The sequence below is a fragment of the Xenopus tropicalis genome, chromosome 5, assembly GCF_000004195.4.
Source record: "Xenopus tropicalis strain Nigerian chromosome 5, UCB_Xtro_10.0, whole genome shotgun sequence".
Taxonomy (NCBI): Eukaryota; Metazoa; Chordata; class Amphibia; order Anura; family Pipidae; genus Xenopus; species Xenopus tropicalis.
In genome coordinates, this window is record NC_030681.2 from 148,549,601 (window position 1) to 148,568,642 (window position 19,042).

The window sequence follows — 19,042 nt, forward strand, 5'->3', positions numbered from 1 at the left end:
GGAGAGTAGATCGCAGATGGAGTAGATCGCAGATGGACGAAGTCTGGCCACCCCTGCCCTATGGTCAACCGAATAAAATCAGAATCATCCCATCTGTGTCTCATTTATGTATCATGCACGGCAGTGTGAAAAGCCAAACATAGAAGCACTCTACTGTGCATCCACGCTGAAGAGAAGAATGAAGAAGTGGAAGTAGATCATGGTGCTTTTTCAAGAAATACCCCGGGCCGGAGTAGATTTCAGTGAACAGGTGCACTGGGCCAGGATCTTAGGTAGGTGATTATACTCACTGGCCTTCTTCTTTAAGTTTGCTACTTGTTTAGTAACCTATAGCAACCAAACTGCAGGCAGCTTGTTTAAAACCAACATCTAATTGGTTGCTATGAGTTAACAGAAGTGGGTAAAATTAGGACTTTTATTACATTATCCCAAATTGCAGAACCCAAACTGATAAATAAAACTCAAAATAACAAAGTACATTTCAAGAGGAATATTCAGTTGGTCAACGCACTAGCCTCAGGAACGAGGCAAAGCGCAAACAGTATGGGGCCTAGGGGGCACAGTTCCACCGACATCAGGGGTGAGATCTAGTTCCTCCCCAGGAGGCGCCTGGAATGTGAAGTTCTGCAGGAGGCTTGTGAAGAACAGGAAGAGTTCCATTCTAGCCAACGTCTCTCCGGCACAGCTTCTGCGACCTAATTTACAGAAAGAACAGATATTGGGGTATGTAATGACAGACACAAAAAGAATAAAATTGCACATAAATAAGAACAGAAATTCTCAATCAAATAATGTTCATAGGATTGTCTATTGTATTTTGATTTTATATTGTGCATTTGTAAGAATGTGGCCAAAATCCATAAGCACGCAGATCCATCAGTACCTGCTGAGAAGGGAAGGAACGCCTCGTTTTTCATAAAATGTCCTTCTGAGTCGAGGAAATGTTCCGGGTAAAATTCATTCGGCTTCTCAAAGTAATTTTCATCTTTCAGTACAGATGCCAGCAATGGGATTACATAGGTACCCTAAAGAGATGAAAAATGTGCATTATAACATTTTTAAGTTTAAAACGGATAATGGAAAAGAAAAAGTTAATAACACCCTCAAGAAAGAGGTTCCCCAGAAATAGCAGAGTCAAATAAATAGGCAACGGCAACTCCTCATCATGTCTCCACTTATTTACTATAAGCAGGGGGGGCAGGAGCTGGAATGCTAAGGTTTGTGCTGTCACAGAGCACATTGCGGATAGGTGCAACAGAGCCCTGTATTTAATGCCCTCAGCTGGTGCTGCCAAGCTCAGACAGTGCCACAGGCTCAGAAAGGAGAAAAGAATTGAGCCCAAAGACTTTCAATTATAGACGTTTGAAAACATTTATACAAGGTGCAAAATATCATGGCACTTTGCACCATTCTCCATTGTAAATAAACCTTCTGTCTTTGTATAAAATCCCAGCAACTCCATATCGTGTCTCCACCCCCAACCTGGGCATCTCTCCAACTGAGCATCTGTTCACCCACATTCCCAGCATCTTTCCCCAACGTCTTCACTCGCTAAGTGTCTTTCCTCACTATATCATATGTTATTGCCATCCACAATCCCAACATCTCTCCTTATGTTGTCTCTGCCCACAACTGGGCAATCCCTGTGTCTTCCCTTACTCTTCTTCCACCCATTCTCCACTGAAGTCCCCTCAACATCTCATATAAACATATCGTTCATGTCTTGGTGCAATGTCTTATGTTTCAGGCTGCAATCCCATGATATGACCTCTCCATGTTTCTCCCCATACTCCCACACGTATAGACAAAATGTCGGTCACAAAACCTACAAACACCTATACTAGGTCATGCAGTTGCAGCCTTGTATGGGACCATTCAAAGGCTTTCTTCCTATAATGTGTTGAACTAGCTGGACCACATAACCACATAGTGGAGTTGGGATGATTTACAAGGGCAGCCGCAAAAACAGCCAAAGCAAGGACCAACACAGGACTTTTTATAGGTCTACCTCAATGTTTAGGAGTTTACTGCTCACTGCAAATATGCTATAGCCAAAAACATGCAAATCAATATTCACGATTGCTTACTTTGGGTAGGAAAAATCCCCTGAAAGTGACATCCTTGGTAGTTGCATGGGGGCCATTCATTGGAGTGATGTTGGCAAATCTCTGGATCTCATGAAGTACAGCATCAGTATAGGGCATCTCTTTCCTGTGCTCTGCTCTGGGCTCAACTGAGCCAATCACTTTCTCAATTTCATCTTGGACCTTCTCTGGTGCCGATAAAGGAAAAAAAATATTTACTCTTTGGAACAAGTAACTAGTGATGTGCAGGTCAGAAAAAACTCAACCCACCCTCAACCCTAGCCCGCAAAACCTTAACCCCCACCCAACCCTAACCCGCAAAAAGTTGCCATTGCAGGACCCACACCTAACCCGTGCCTCTGTAGTTCCGCTCTGTATGCTACTTCTGCACGCACCTTAGGTTCCAAGACTGGGAAACTTTGGGAGTAGAGGAAGAGTGTAATTCCCCAGACCCAACCCGAACCCGAAGCAGTAAGAGTGATAGGGTTTGGGCCGCCGGGGCCCACCAGGTTTTTTCCCGGTATCCCAGCGCCGGAGTCCAACCCTGGACATTCACCCCCACATCTCTCACTAAGTAGATTTCAGGCTGGGCCCCACAGCCTCTGATGCAGGCAGTTAGCTAGTACAGAGAGGTAATGTTCCACTGCTTCCTTACTTTGGATTTCTGGATATTTCATCATTAACAGAAGTGCCCATCTCAGGGTCGTTGAAGTTGTCTCCATGCCGGCAGCAAATAAATCAATCACGAGAATTGTCAGATTGTCATCGTGGAAATATTTAGCAGAATGAGGTTTTTCCTACAACAGGCAGAACAGATAGCAGCTAAATGTATGCTGTGATACAGATGGAAAAAGGGTAAAAAACAAAACTCCACTTTAGGTTGTAAATGACAATTCAGCCCAGTCTTATCCACATAAATGACCAATAGCTATAGGGGAAGCAGACCCTGCGATTGTAGTGAGGCCAGTAAAACCTTAATAATGAGCAATATCAATATATCTTGGTTGCATAGGCCAACTTACCAATGTTTTGGGGCCTTAAATTTAATTTGCTCCAGGGGGCAGTTAAGCCACTGTGAATGACATTCATTTCACATTTGACTGACTAATGTCCATGATCAGCCTGTGTATGGCATTACTGTCCAATCAGAAAGAGACTGCAGCTGTACTATAGCATAGAATGTAAGCTATTGCCATCAGGGGCGGCACTGCCTACGGTATTTTTTATATCAGCTGTGAATGAGAATTGTCATTGTAAGTTGTGTTTATGAGAATAAGTTTTTTAACTGCAAACGATTCTTGACTAAAGGTTGAGTTAAATGTATAATGAAGCAATAGAATTCTTGGTGAATCAGATGAAAGTGAGTGTAGGACTGGCCAGACTGGGGGTGAGTGAGTGTAGGACAGGCCAGACCGGGGGTGAGTGAGTGTAGGACTGGCCAGACCGGGGGTGAGTGAGTGTAGGACTGGCCAGACCGGGGGTGAGTGAGTGTAGGACTGGCCAGACCGGGGGTGAGTGAGTGCAGGACAGGCCAGACCGGGGGTGAGTGAGTGCAGGACAGGCCAGACCGGGGGTGAGTGAGTGTAGGACTGGCCAGACCGGGGGTGAGTGAGTGTAGGACAGGCCAGACCGGGGGTGAGTGAGTGTAGGACAGGCCAGACCGGGGGTGAGTGAGTGTAGGACAGGCCAGACCGGGGGTGAGTGAGTGTAGGACAGGCCAGACCGGGGGTGAGTGAGTGCAGGACAGGCCAGACCGGGGGTGAGTGAGTGCAGGACAGGCCAGACCGGGGGTGAGTGAGTGTAGGACTGGCCAGACCGGGGGTGAGTGAGTGTAGGACAGGCCAGACCGGGGGTGAGTGAGTGTAGGACAGGCCAGACCGGGGGTGAGTGAGTGTAGGACAGGCCAGACCGGGGGTGAGTGAGTGTAGGACTGGCCAGACCGGGGGTGAGTGAGTGTAGGACTGGCCAGACCGGGTGTGAGTGAGTGCAGGACTGGCCAGCTATTGCAATATATGGACAAACAATCCCTGTTTTGCTTAAAGGGGAAGGCACTGCTTGGCAGCATAATGCACAGAATGGCTTAATGCCCTATATACTGTATATTGATAATAGGTGAGTGCATAGGGGCTCTTGTTGTTGTCTAAAGGTTGAAACAGTTGAAACCTCAATGCTGATTGGTGTTTAAAGGAGGAGGAAAGTCATTTTGGCATTTTACTGCCAATAGATTTGCCACATTAGTGCCACCTAGAAAACTATAGTTATTCTGCTGAAAGCATTACCATACCTGAGTAAAGAGCCCTAGAAGCTTTCTCAGTTTGTTTAAGACAGCAGCTGCCATTTTAAGTAGCTTCCTGCTGCAGCTCTAGTCGTTGTAGCTCAGATCACACATTCCTAAGGGAGGGGGGAGGGAGTTCTTAGCATTTTTGTGGGAGGAGGGAGCAGGAGAGAGGAGAGAACTGTTCTGGCCCCGGGAATGAAGGATTTTTCGGAGAGAGGAAGTCTGATACCAAAAGGACATGTTTACAAAAAAGGAGACAAGAAATCCTGTGTTTCTTTTGATAGAGTGCAGCATTTCTGTAAGTGCTTATGGCTGTTTTACATAGACCTTTCTGATAAAGCTTACTTATAGTTTTTACCTTTCCTTCTCCTTTAAGGGGTGAGCTGATTCACATCTTTACATGACTATCCATAACAATCATTTATACAGGATAAAGGGTATGAATGCAGCATAAAGCCTACTGTACCTCCTGTTGCCTGGAAAGGAATGCATCAATGAGGTTTCTCTGGTCATTTATGTCCAACTCGACTTTGTGTTTCGAAAAAGTCTCTCTAATAAATTCCATCAGCTCCTGTGCGTTATTATAAATGGTTTTGTGGCATCCGGGTACCCAACGCATTATAGAGGGGTAAGTGTTGTAAAGCTTTAAAAATATAAACCATGAACAGACATTATTATTAGTTACTGTAAATAGCTTATTCCTATATAGATGGGTATGTGGTACCCTTAGGTCAGTAATACCCCCAACATATTGGGCCCCACACCCAGCAACTCCCGTTAGGGCACGTTACATGTAACTTTACTCAGGGGGGCACAGACTTCCTGTTGGAGGAGGGTTAACCACACTGTATCTCCACCAAAAAACTGATTCTTCAAATGCATACACTTTGGAAAAGCTGGGTGCTGACATTGATGTTACAAGATCAAATCAGTAAATTCTTTAAATACTTTCCCAATCATTTGGTTGAGTACTTTGTAGTGTTCACAACACCCAGACGTAGTACTGCTTACCTTGGGCACAATCCCCAGCACTAGGTGAGCTTGCAATGGTCCCACACTCCATGGATCTCTTTATCCCTGAGCCTTAATGCTTGAGTCCCTGTACTGGCAGCATTGGCACTGCAGGGTACTAACACAGTTGGCCTCCTCGTTGGAGCCTCTGACTGCTCTACTAACTACCCTGGTCCTGCCTCTCCCTCCTAGAATGAGCTATTACAAAAATAACCTTGCACTTACTTTTATATTGGAACCTTCCTCAGTTTCAGGCCCTCCAGTCTCCCTCAGCACTACACTGCCACCTCCAGCCAAGGGAAGATCAAAAGAGAGCAAACACGTGAGCTTCCATTTTATAACCTAAGAGGAACCTGACACCTTACACTGCCAAGGGATCTACTCCCCCTCCCAAACAGGGTCGGACTGGGCCGCCGGGACACCGGGAAAAATCCTGATGGGCCTCGGCAGCCCAGCCCCAAACCTTGCCGGTGCTCCCTCTGCCCGACCATTCCTCCCCCGAATACGTTAAATTTAAGCGCGCTCAGTGGAGGACGTCGGATGGGGGACCCTCCAGGGGGTTAGGGGGGCCCTCGGGGACGAGTTAGGGGACACGGCCGGAGGGAGCCCCAGTGGGCCCTGCACCCCCCAGTCCGACCCTGCTCCCAAATGTAATTGAGCACCAAACCTAAATGACCAAAACCCTCCTGGGGGAACCAAAGAACTAAGGGTTGGCAAACTTTTACCCTACTACACCTATATAGGTACCTACCCACCAACAGTATTCAATAACCCACAGTGTTTGTGTATAGCATAAAATCTCATTTTTAATTTCTTGGGCACATGGGGACTGCAGTCCAGCACCTTGTCAAACACTAAAGAGGAAGGAATTTTTTCCCCTCTGCGGCAAATTAGAAAGGCTTCAGATGGGGTTTTTGCCTTCCTCTGGATCAACTAGCAGTTAGGCAGGGTATATATAGGCATTATGGTTGAACGTGATGGACATATGTCTTTTTTCAACCCAACTTACTATGTTACTATGTTACGAGCCTATTTATTATGCTGTATAAAATGAAATTCGCCAAAAAATCAGTGTAAATAAATGAGAAGTTTGCCGTCTGGTTGCCAGATTTTGCACTATTATTTATTTTGCACTGTTACGTTTACGTAAGTTCTGGCGGAAGAAAAACCGTGTAAAAAAAATGTTGCTAATTTTAGAGTTTTTTTACGTGGCGTAGCCTGGCAATTTTGTTGTCGTTTTTTACACAGCATAATAAATCTGCCCCTTAGGGGGACAAAAGCTTAGCCCCTAGTGCTCATTCAGGAGCAATTCTGTCCGGGGAACGTCTATACTCGAGGAGTACAAGGTGTGCCAAATATTTTTTCATCTAATCATCTTACATAAATGTCAATACCCTTGTGTAAAGGAGCAAAATACAGTTACAGTTTGCTAAATCCAGTGTTCCGTGCATTGGCTGGCTATTGAGAAGCAATCACATAATATTGGGTTTATATTGAGTAACGTACCAAGGCTATCGGGCTTGCCATAAGCCGCATGTTTTCGTTCACCAGTTTCAGGAGTCTCAGCAACGTTGGATTTTCATAATGAAATCGATGACTGAGTAAAATGGAAGCGATTATGTTGGCTGCGGCTGCGTTCATTATCATAGTGGTGTCAAAGGGTTTTCCTTCAGTGTAAACACAGACATTTCAGCACAAATTCTGGTTCAACCAAAATGATTTGCATTAAGTTCTGACCACAGCTGCCCAGATATTCCAGTACTAACCCAATTGGCCTCGTTGGAGCCTCTGACTGCTCTACTAACTACCCTAATCTTGCCTCTTACTCCTAGAGTGAGCTACAGGAATGGGATCTGTTATCCGGAAACCCATTATCCAGAAAGTTCCGAACTGCAGAGAAGGCCATCTCCCATAGACTCCATTATAAGCAAACAATTCCAATTTTTGAAAATTATTTCCTTTTTCTCTGTAATAATAAAACAGTACCTGTACTTGATCCCAGCTAAGATATAATTACCCCTTATTGGGGCAGAACAGCCCTATTGGGTTTATTTCATGGTTAAATGATTCCCTTTTCTCTGATCCAAATTACGGAAAGACCACTTATCCAGAAAACCCCTGGTCCAGAGCCTTCTGGATAACAGGTCCCATCCCAGTATTACAAAGCTAACCTTGCATTTACTGTACTTCCCTTTATTGGAATCTTCCTCAGTTTCAGGCCCTCTGGCACTACACTGCCACATTTTACCACAAATTCTGGTTCACCAAAAATCTGCATTAAGTTCTGACCCCAGCTGCCCAGATATTGCAGTTATCATGACTAACCGAACTTTAGGAGCATCTGTGTGTATGGGCTCGCATAAAGGTCACTTTAGCTAATCAGTCCCTGTTGTGATCACCCCAATATTTGTTAGGCCCAAGGAAAGTCTCCCATAGGGCTCAATGGCACTCTGCAGCTCCAACCCGGTCCAAGGAAAGTCTCCCATAGGGCTCAATGGCACTCTGCAGCTCCAACCCGGCCCAAGGAAAGTCTCCCATAGGGCTCAATGGCACTCTGCAGCTCCAACCCGGCCCAAGGAAAGTCTCCCATAGGGCTCAATGGCACTCTGCAGCTCCAACCCGGCCCAAGGAAAGTCTCCCATAGGGCTCAATGGCACTCTGCAGCTCCAACCCGGCCCAAGGAAAGTCTCCCATAGGGCTCAATGGCACTCTGCAGCTCCAACCCGGCCCAAGGAAAGTCTCCCATAGGGCTCAATGGCACTCTGCAGCTCCAACCCGGCCCAAGGAAAGTCTCCCATAGGAACCAATGGCACTCTGCAGCTCCAACCCGGCCCAAGGAAAGTCTCCCATAGGGCTCAATGGCACTCTGCAGCTCCAACCTGGCCCAAGGAAAGTCTCCCATAGGGCTCAATGGCACTCTGCAGCTCCAACCTGGCCCAAGGAAAGCCTCCCATAGGGCTCAATGGCACTCTGCAGCTCCAACCTGGCCCAAGGAAAGTCTCCCATAGGGCTCAATGGCACTCTGCAGCTCCAACCTGGCCAAAAGATAGTCACGATACCGAAGCTTGAATGAATTCCGAAATGGTCGTAGTCTTTGTGAAAAATACGACTTTTTCGTGAAAGTTAATGAAAACCGTGAAACAGTCGTGTCATTTTAGCGATATTATTGTGGTAATTACAAAAAGTTCTATAAATTAGAAAAAAATACGATTTTTTCTGAAAAAAAAAATTGTGCCTTCATGAATGGGCCCCATTCTTTTTCATCTGACCAACAAACAATACTGACCTCCGTAGGAGTTAAACTTTTGCACTAAATGATCACATTCTTCGATGATCTTGCTCTCTATCGTCTTCTTCCCCATTCCAAAGTCTCTAAGTGTCGAAAGAGAAAAGCGTCTCATCACCTTCCAGTTCTCACCATTGGAAAAGATAATACCTTTGCATAACATACAAAAAAAAAAATGTTTAGTCTATAAAATATAGATATTTAATGCATTTTCAAAGACTTCTATATAATAAAGGTAGGGCCTTATAATAAATCATCGCTAATGCGGCCCACTAATCTTCTCCAAATGCCTGAATAATGTAAATCACCTGTAGGGAACCATATGTGGTGCTTTGTTTTCCCAAAATCGCCCAGTTGCATTGAGAGGTACTTCTAGAAAAATTAAGTGCTGCCAAGGTCGGACTGGGGGGTGCAGGGCGCACCGGGGCTCCCGCCCCAAGGGCCCTGCAGGTGCTCCTGCTGGCTGCGTCCCCTAGCCCACTCCCCGCAGGGGTCCTAACCCAGCATCTTCACCTGAGCGTGCCTAAATTTAACGCATATGGAGAGAAACGGTTGGGCATGGGGGGGCAGCAAGGGTCGGATCTGGGCTGCCGGGGCCCACCGAGATTTTTCCCGGTGTCCCGGCGGCCCAGTCCGACCCTGAGTGCTGAATATGTTTTCCGACCAGCGATTTACATTATTGCTGGTGGGAAAGCATTCTGAGAAGATCAGTGGGCTGCGGTAACGATGATCTCCTTGTCTGCCACCACCTACACAAGGACTCATATGTCCAGATGTAAATCATTTGCTATCAGCAGGACAGAAGAAATGCTTACTGCCAAGTCACTAGCAATTGGATAAGCCTTTATCTTTGCACTATTATGCACTTTACTATCGCAATGTTTGTAGCAGTAGCCAATTGAATCAATTCCAATTAACCAAATCTGAAAGTTCTTACCGTGGCCTTTGACTAATTCGTCAAACAAAGGCAGGGCAGGCCGGTCAGCAAACTCATCGGGGTAATTGAGAAGGGCATCTTTCACTGTATCGTAGCCGCACAGGACAACCATCTTCAACGGTCCTACCCGAACGCTGAATACAGAGCCATACTTCTTAGATACCTGAAATTTAAAATAAAAGGCATGTGATTTAGTTCAGTTTTTTCTTTAAATAGGCATCTAACAGTAAACAATTTTAAAGGGGAACTGCACCTAAACACAACTTTTTGAAATGTAAGCATCATTTCAAGCAACTTTTCAATGCGTTTTCATGATATTTAATGTAATAATATGGTTTGAAACAGTTCCCTAAGCCCTGCCCCCTGTTCCATAAGCCCCGCCCCCTGTTCCCCTGCTGATGTGACTACTTTGTGACTCAAATAAAATGTAACTGTAGTCGCCTGTCCTCAGCCTGCATCCTCCCAATCCCACAATTCCCTGCTGCACACACAATGTCAATAAGGAAAGGAATGCAATGCATTGTGGGTTTTGTAGTTCCTGCATGCTGTCTGTAAGCTGTGAAGAAGTTGTTACAGTTCGTAACCTCAATGTTTTAGTCCCTCCTCCCCTGCCAGGAATTCAAGTGATGCAGAAAAAGAAGAAGAACTGTTATATTAATATTATATTAATAATATAATAATAATTCCAACAATTCACCAAAAGATATTTTACCTCCATCAGTGTTTTATAGGGTTGTTTCCTATCCATAAGGAGTAAATTGCCAATAACTGGAAGGGCTCTTGGACCCGGAGGGAAATTCTGGCAAACATTCCTTTTCCTGCCAAACAAAACAAATCCCAGAAGAAGGCAAATAAAGGCTGAGAGGAGTATTGTCATTGGATCAGCGGCCAACATGGCTCCAGCCTGACCTGTAGTGAGGAACCACAATAAAGAACATTTCATAATTATATTATCAGCTCAGATATAATCAAACATTCATATAGGCTTATTAATCAATTTTCAAGTTTGTGAATTCGAGATAAAACTTTTTTGAAAATTTTGAATGGAAAATATGGCCTGACTTTGCCTATGGCAACTCCCATTTTACATTCAAGTGTTTGGATATTTTGCACTTAATAAATATCAGACATTCATTTTTTTGGACCATAATTCGAATTCTGTGAGTTTTAGCACTAAAAAACTGTAATCGTGAAAAAGAATCAAATTTGAATGTTGATAAGTCTCCCCCTTAATGTTGCAGAAGCCCCTGTGCTACCCCTGCTGTATGCCGCACATACTAAATATTATTTATTATGAAACATATAACATTAAATATTACTCAGTATGCAGAAAACAATACAGGTATGGGATCCCTTATCCGGAAACCCATTATCCAGAAAGTTGTGAATTATGGAAAGGCCATCTCCCATAGACTCCATTATAAGCAAATAAAATGATTTTAAAAATAATTCCCTTTTCTCTGTAATAATAAAACAGAACCTGTACTTGATCCCAACTAATATATAATTACCCCTTATTGGGGCAGAACAGCCCTATTGGGTTTATTTAATGGTTAAATGATTCCCTTTTCTCTGTAATAATAAAACAGTACCTGTACTTGATCCCAACTAAGATATAATTACCCCTTATTGGGGCAGAACAGCCCTATTGGGTTTATTTAATGGTTAAATGATTCCCCTTTTCTCTGTAATAATAAAACAGTACCTGTACTTGATCCCAACTAAGATATAATTACCCCTTATTGGGGGCAGAACAGCCCTATTGGGTTTATTTAATGGTTAAATGATTCCCTTTTCTCTGTAATAATAAAACAGTACCTGTACTTGATCCCAACTAAGATATAATTACCCCTTATTGGGGGCAGAACAGCCCTATTGGGTTTATTTAATGGTTAAATGATTCCCTTTTCTCTGTAATAATAAAACAGTACCTGTACTTGATCCCAACTAAGATATAATTACCCCTTATTGGGGCAGAACAGCCCGATTGGGTTTATTTCATGGTTAAATGATTCCCTTTTCTCTGTAATAATAAAACAGTACCTGTACTTGATCCCAACTAAGATATAATTACCCCTTATTGGGGCAGAACAGCCCTATTGGGTTTATTTAATGGTTAAATGATTCCCTTTTCTCTGTAATAATAAAACAGTACCTGTACTTGATCCCAACTAAGATATAATTACCCCTTATTGGGGCAGAACAGCCCTATTGGGTTTATTTCATGGTTAAATGATTCCCTTTTCTCTGTAATAATAAAACAGTACCTGTACTTGATCCCAACTAAGATATAATTACCCCTTATTGGGGCAGAACAGCCCGATTGGGTTTATTTCATGGTTAAATGATTCCCTTTTCCCTTTTCACTACATATAAATGGCACATCTTGGTAAATTACCACAGGGCAACACATAAAAAAGTTGTTACCTGAGTGATATTTCCCCTTCAAAGTTGCTGCAGACAGGGGTAGGGCTGGGAGGCTTCTGTTTGTTTTCTATCCCCGGCAGGGAATTGACAGCTCAGACAGGATCGGCAGGAGTGCAGCCCTTTGACCTGCAAGGCAGTTATAACAATACTGTATATTCAGTAAGATTATAATAATTATTATAGCCATTTTACATCCCCCCCCACACACACACACACAAACAGATATTCATATTGTTGGATCTGCTGACCAGGGTGCCTTTACTAACTTGCTATTAAGAAGCTTTTAAGCTAGAAGTCAATTGACTATTTAAGTAAAGTAAAATAACAAAATAACAGAGTTTCAAGTACAGATGCAATGTATAAAGGATATACCTGTACCTAAGTCTAGGTCTAAAGGTGGCCATACACGCACCGATATTATCGTACGAAACCTCGTTTCGTACGATAATCGGTGCGTGTATGGCATGTCAGCGAGCCGACCGATATCGCAGGAAGCTGCTGAAATCGGTCGGCTCGCCGATCGGCCAAGTTAGAAAATTTTGATCGGGCGCCATAGAAGGCGCCTGACCAAAATTCTCCCTTCAGAGCTGAATCGGCAGAAGGAGGTAGAAATCCTATTGTTTCTACCTCCTTACCTGCCGATTCAGCCCTGAATGGTGTGTGGCGGATCTGACGATGTTTCGTGCGACCGACGGTCGTACGAAACATCGTGAGATCGCCACGTGTATGGCCAGCTTAAGCCTCTAACTATATTGTGGCCTCTCTGTGAGCCATCTTATATACAAAATCAGATGCATTCAAACTCATTCAAATCCAAAACTCCACCCCTGTCAAAGGGTAGTCACGCCCTAGAAAAGTCCCAGCCAATCAAGTCGATGTCATATGATGATCCATAGTAACCTCCAAGTTAGTAGTGTCCTGTAGATGTCACTGTTGACCAAATAATGGTAGTAGAAGTGTCCTGTAGGTGGCAGTGTTGTATAGGTAGTGATTTCCATGCCTGACCCTCATTCCCAGGGTCTGAAACCTGTTCTACCACCTCAGGGGTATAAACAAATGGTTATCTATTGCCTTTAGTTTGCCTTTTGTTCCTACTGGGCATCCATTTGTTGTTGTTCTCTCCCATGCCATTCCTTCCTGGACACCACCCTTGTTTATTGCTGTTTTGGTGCCGGCCTGTGGGTCTCCTCTTTTGTCCATGACAGGTGTGGCTGAATTACATACCCCATTCAGGAGATAGACTTGAAAGATAGCAATCTCTGTGGCTTTTACACTCGTTCCTGGGCCCGGATTCACTGTTAACCCCTTACATGGCTCATAAGTCCAGGAGCAACTCTGATATTGAATATTACACATATGTATCATAAATCACAGATCCCCATTCTACTTGACTAGGAATCTTGCGCAATTTACGCGATGGCATACGCCACCGCGTATGCCATCCCACCGGTGATTTACATTTTCGCCGGTGGGATGGCATTTCGGGGAGATTAGTCGCCCGAGACACAGGAGATTTGTTTCAAGTTTTATTGTCATATACAAATAACAATGAAGCATCATTACCGTAATGAATTTTTTTTGACCCGTGTTCTACCCAACTTTACATAGACATATTACATATTAAATATAATAAAAGTGAAAGTAAAAGTATTTACAAAAAAAAAAAAAATGCAATGAATTATTTGAAATTGTGCAGTGAGGATTTAAAGTGCCTTTGCTTAAAGTGACACTGGGAAGAGTGCAGTAGTTATGGGGAGGCAGAATGTCAGCAGTTCAGAAGCCTGATGGCTTGTGGGTAGAAACTGTCTCTGTATCTGCTGGTGCAGGTCTGGATGCTCCTGTACCGCCTGCCTGATGGTAGGAGCGTGAAAAGTCTGTGGCTGGGGTGGCCGGGGTCAGAGAGGGTCCGCTGCATCTTCCTCCTACAGCGCTGTCTGTACAGGTCCTGCATGGCCGGCAGTTCAGTCCTGGGGATGCGCTCTGCTGATCTCACCACCCTCTGCAGAGCTTTGCGCTCCAAAGCATTACAGCTTCCATACCAGGTGGTGATACAGCCGGACAGAATACTCTCAATGGTGCATCGATAGAAGTTTGTGAGTATTCTGGAGTCCATGCCGAACCTCCACAGGCGCCGCAGAAAGAAGAGCCGCTGTCTTGCAGCTTTTGTGATCACACCAACGTGGTGAGACCAACTCAGATCCTCACTGATATTGATGCCCAGGAATCTGAAGCAGCTGACTCTCACCACCTCTGCTCCCTCAATGTGAATGGGGGTATGGCCTCCTCCCTGCAGTCTCCTGTAATCCGAAATGAGCTCCTTAGTTTTGCTGATGTTGAGCAGCAGGTTGTTGTCCCGGCACCATGATGTCAGGGCTCTCACCTCTGCCCTGTATGCCAACTCATCTCCATCAGAAATGCAGCCGATGATGGTGGTGTCATCTGCAAATTTGATAATAGTATTGGAGCTGTGTGTTGCTGTACAGGCGTGGGTGAACAGGGTGTACAGCAGGGGGCTGAGCACACATCCCTGGGGGGCACCAGTGCTAAGTGTCAGTGTGGATGAGGTGATGTTGCCGATCCGAACCACCTGAGGTCTGTTTGTCAGGAAGTCCAGGATCCAGCTGCACAGGGAGGAACTGATGTCCAGGTCACGGAGTTTCATGACAAGTCTGGATGGTACGATGGTGTTGAAAGTGGAGCTGTAGTCAATGAACAGCATCCGCACGTATGTGTTTCTCTGGTCCAGGTGGGAGAGGGCAGTATGAAGTGCAATTGCTATTGCGTCATCTGTAGATCTATTTGACCTGTAGGCAAACTGGAGTGGGTCAAGTGAAACAGGGAGTAAAGATGTGATGTGAGCCTTCACTATACGCTCAAAGCACTTCATGGCAATGGAGGTGAGTGCTACTGGGCGATAGTCATTTAGGCTGCTCACATTCATTTTCTTAGGGACAGGGATGAAGGTGGTCCTCTTAAAACATGTTGGGACAGCAGACTGGAGCAGGGAAAGATTAAAAATGCCTGTGAAGACATCTGCTAGCTCATGGGCGCAGGCTTTGAAAACACAACCTGGGATGTTATCTGGTCCAGGAGCTTTCCGTGTGTTTACTTTTCTGAAGTGTTTACACACGTCTGCCTGAGATATCTGATAAGGGTGACTGTCCTCTTCCAACAAAAGCTCCTGAGATAGGTGTTTACCAAAGCATGCATAGAAGGTGTTCAGCTCATCAGGTAGAGAAGCAGTTACCTCCCCCACTCTGCAGCTCTTTCCTTTGTAGTCTGTGATGGTCTTCAGTCCACGACTAACCTCCCCGTGTGCCAGAGCCCTAAATCCTGATTTGGAGTTAATTGATAATTAGAAGATAATTTCCCTTTCAACTTCACATTCCCACATTCCCCCTGGTTAAATAAATACTCACCTAAATATCCCCACACCTCACCCAGAAGCAGAACTTTGTTCACTTTTGTCACATTGCAGAGCAACTGGTTCAAGCCCCGGCCCAATCAGTTCAGCCGAGTTTACAAATAATAAGTAACTTGAGCTTCACGGAGTTGCATTATCACTGGAGGAGTCTCTTGTGGGCGGGGCTAACACATATATACAGCAACACTGGAAGAGAGCTCACTATTTTTAAAGGGATACTGCCATGATTTTTATGGGGTACTTTTTATTTCTAAATGACACTGTTTACATAGCAAATAATTCACTCTACCATTTAAAATGTTATTCTTAAATCAACAAATGTATTTGTAGCTGTAATATTGGTGTGTAGGCGCCATCTCAGTGCATTGTGCCTGAGTCTGAGCTTTCAGCCAGTGCTACCCATTAGAACTGCTTTCAGCTAACCTATTGTTTCTCCTACTCCCATGTAACTGGAGGAGTCCCAAGCCGGACTTGGATTTCTTACTATTGAGTGCTATTCTGATACCTACTGGGAGCTGCTATCTTGCTCCCTTCCCATTGTTCTGCTGATCGGCTGCTGGGGGTGAGGGGGGATATCACTCCAACTTGCAGCAGGAATGTGGAGCTGGCAGAAGTGATTGGAGAGGGAGCAAGAGGGGAGTGAGAGACAAATATCCTGGTAAAAATCAGTCAAAGATACTAGCCTAGTTGAAGGTAAGGGGCAGGGATTTATAGTTTACTGGGGCTGGATATGGGTGGGAGCAATAATGTGATATAAGAAGGGAAAAGGAGGAGATACTGTATGTTCAGAAGAGGATAAGGTATTGTGAGCAGTTGCATTGAGTAAGGATTGCAGGGGCAGCGAGACGGTGAGATAACAAGTTGCACGAGCTGTGGCTTCTGTACCAGACCAACTAATAACCGCTGTGTCTTGGCTCTAATCTGGAGTAGAAAAGCAGCAGGTCTCTGGAATGAAACTGATGAGAAGGGGAGTCTGCAACAGTGTTTTTCAGAAATCCAGAAAAATAGCTGTATTCATTAGTGTAAGCAATATAGCACAAAAGTATGCTTTGAACTGACCACTCTTGGACCACATCATTATACTGTGGGTTCCCTTCTTATAACAACGTCAACAAGGGACCCAAAATGTGTATTACATGGATACATACTGTATAAATATTTATGCCAAAGTATTAGCCAACACAGGGCTGCATTTAGGTCCGGTGCCACCCAAAACCAACATCTAATTGGTTCCTATGGGTTAATAGAAGGTAAAATTAGGACTTATTACATTATCCCATTTGTGTTTCAATGTCCTCTCCAGATACAAATTGGTAATGCTCACCTATAACGCCCGCTTGTTGTAGCATTGGGTGCTGACTGCTGAGCCCACTGCCAAGGACCAATTATAACGTTGCAATACAACACGCTGCAGCACAAGTGAAAAAGGTGTTTATTGTGCCAACAGAACAGGCAATGTTTCTGGCTCCAGCTCCTTCTCAAGCCTGCACACTGTGTAATAACACTCCATTAAATACAGGTGTGAGAAGGGAGAGGTAGGTCAGCCCCACCCTCCAATTAAGGTACAAATCCCATCATGCTCAGTGAAAAAAAGTGAAGCAAAAAATATACCATTTTACAATCACAATTAAACAAGTACAAGTCCGTAATCCAGTGAATACGTATTGAATACATTACTGCTCCATAGTCCAATCCATAATCCGTGTTGTGTTGAATACTGTGTCAATTGCTGTAATAAATAATAAAATCCATTACTGTATTAAATCAACACCATCCACCCACATCTTGGGTCTGAATGGCCACCAAATAAAACACCAGTCACCCCAAGGACAGGAGCTAGGGAATGTATAAATGTCCTCTCCAGACTGCAGAACCCAAACTGCAAAATAGAACTCATTTCAAGAGAGAGAAAGTCCAATTGGTCTACATACTAGCGTCAGGCACGGGGCAAAGCACAAACAGTATGGGGCTTAGGGGTCCTAGTTCCGCTAATAGCAGGGGTGAGATCAGGTTCCTCCCCAGGAGGCGCCTGGAAGGTGAAGTTCTGCAGGAGGCTTGTGAAGAACAGGAACAGTTCCATTTTAGCCAAATTCTCTCCGGCACAGCTTCTGCGGCCTAATTTGCAGAAACAACAGATATTGGGGGTTTGTAATGATAGACATAGAATACACATCAATAGAAGTAGAAATTCTCACTTAACAATCCAATAATGTTCATTAGACCCTCCATTGCATTGTAAATGTATATTGTGCATTTTTCAGAAGTAACCAAGGAGTTTCATGACCATATCAACAGGTCATGGAACTCCGAGGTGACATAATATTGTCATATTTTTCAACAACAGAGGGTTCATCATTTATTATAATAAAATTATTATAGTATACAAGTTTCAGTGTGTAATGCGACAAATTACATCAATAAGCACTGAATATAACTGATGACATCACTAAGTTTATAAGAATATAATTGACAGGATATTCGGAGTTCTTGTGTATTATATATATAATATACAGTTCTGATTTCCCTATTTCGCCAGTTATAAAGAGCTTAGTGATGTCATTTCTGTCACATGACTCACTGAAGCTTGTATATTATAATAAAGTACCCCCTGTTGTAAAATATGAGGATATTAGAAGTCATCTCAGAGTTCAGCCTCGTGCTTTTATATGGCCATGGAACTCCTTGGTTACAAAAATCCCTATATTTTACAATAGGGGGTACTTTATTCACTATATATTATAAGGAACTCCTCAAGGACTTATAATATCCCTATATGTTACAATAGGGGGTACTTTATTCACTATATATTGTAAGGAACTCCTCGGGGACTTATAATATCCCTATATGTTACAATAGGGGGCACTTTATTCACTATATATTGTAAGGAACTCCTCTGTGACTTATAATATCCCTATATGTTACAATAGGGGGTACTTTATTCACTATATATTATAAAGAACCCCTCGGGGGCTTATAATATCCCTATATGTTACAATAGGGGGCACTTTATTCACTATATATTGTAAGGAACTCCTCTGTGACTTATAATATCCCTATATGTTACAATAGGGGGTACTTTATTCACTATATATTATAAAGAACCCCTCGGGGGCTTATAATATCCCTATATGTTACAATAGGGGGCACTTTATTCACTATATATTGTAAGGAACTCCTCTGTGACTTATAATATCCCTATATGTTACAATAGGGGGCACTTTATTCAGTATATATATTATAAGGAACTCCTCGGGGACTTATAATATCCCTATATGTTACAATAGGGGGTACTTTATTCACTATATATTATAAGGAACTCCTCGGGACTTATAATATCCCTATATGTTACAATAGGGGGTACTTTATTCACTATATATTATAAGGAACTCCTCGGGGACTTATAATATCCCTATATATTACAAGAGGGGGTACTTTATTCTATATATATATATATATTTTTTATATATAGTTTTTATATATATATATATATATATATTGTGAGAGATGCAATGGGAAAGGTCATTATTTGGTGTATTTCCACCAGTATTTAAGGTGGGATGCAAATGGCCCAAGGTAAAATACCTGGTTTTACAGC

The 19,042-nt window shown here is 43.6% G+C and overlaps 1 protein-coding gene across 6 annotated transcripts; it reads right to left on the reverse strand.

Moving 5' to 3' along the window:
• Positions 1–397: 397 nt before the first annotated feature.
• Positions 398–17,352, reverse strand: MGC69416 (protein). Of its 6 annotated transcripts, none has more exon segments than NM_001004777.2 (11): positions 398–695; positions 884–1,025; positions 2,088–2,272; positions 2,740–2,881; positions 4,829–5,005; positions 6,880–7,040; positions 8,660–8,743; positions 9,597–9,759; positions 10,309–10,505; positions 12,024–12,149; positions 12,402–12,417. In NM_001004777.2, coding segments are annotated over 9 exon segments (1,269 nt in total). In that variant the 5' UTR covers positions 10,345–10,505; positions 12,024–12,149; positions 12,402–12,417; the 3' UTR covers positions 398–516.
• Between the last annotated feature and the right edge of the window lie 1,690 nt (positions 17,353–19,042).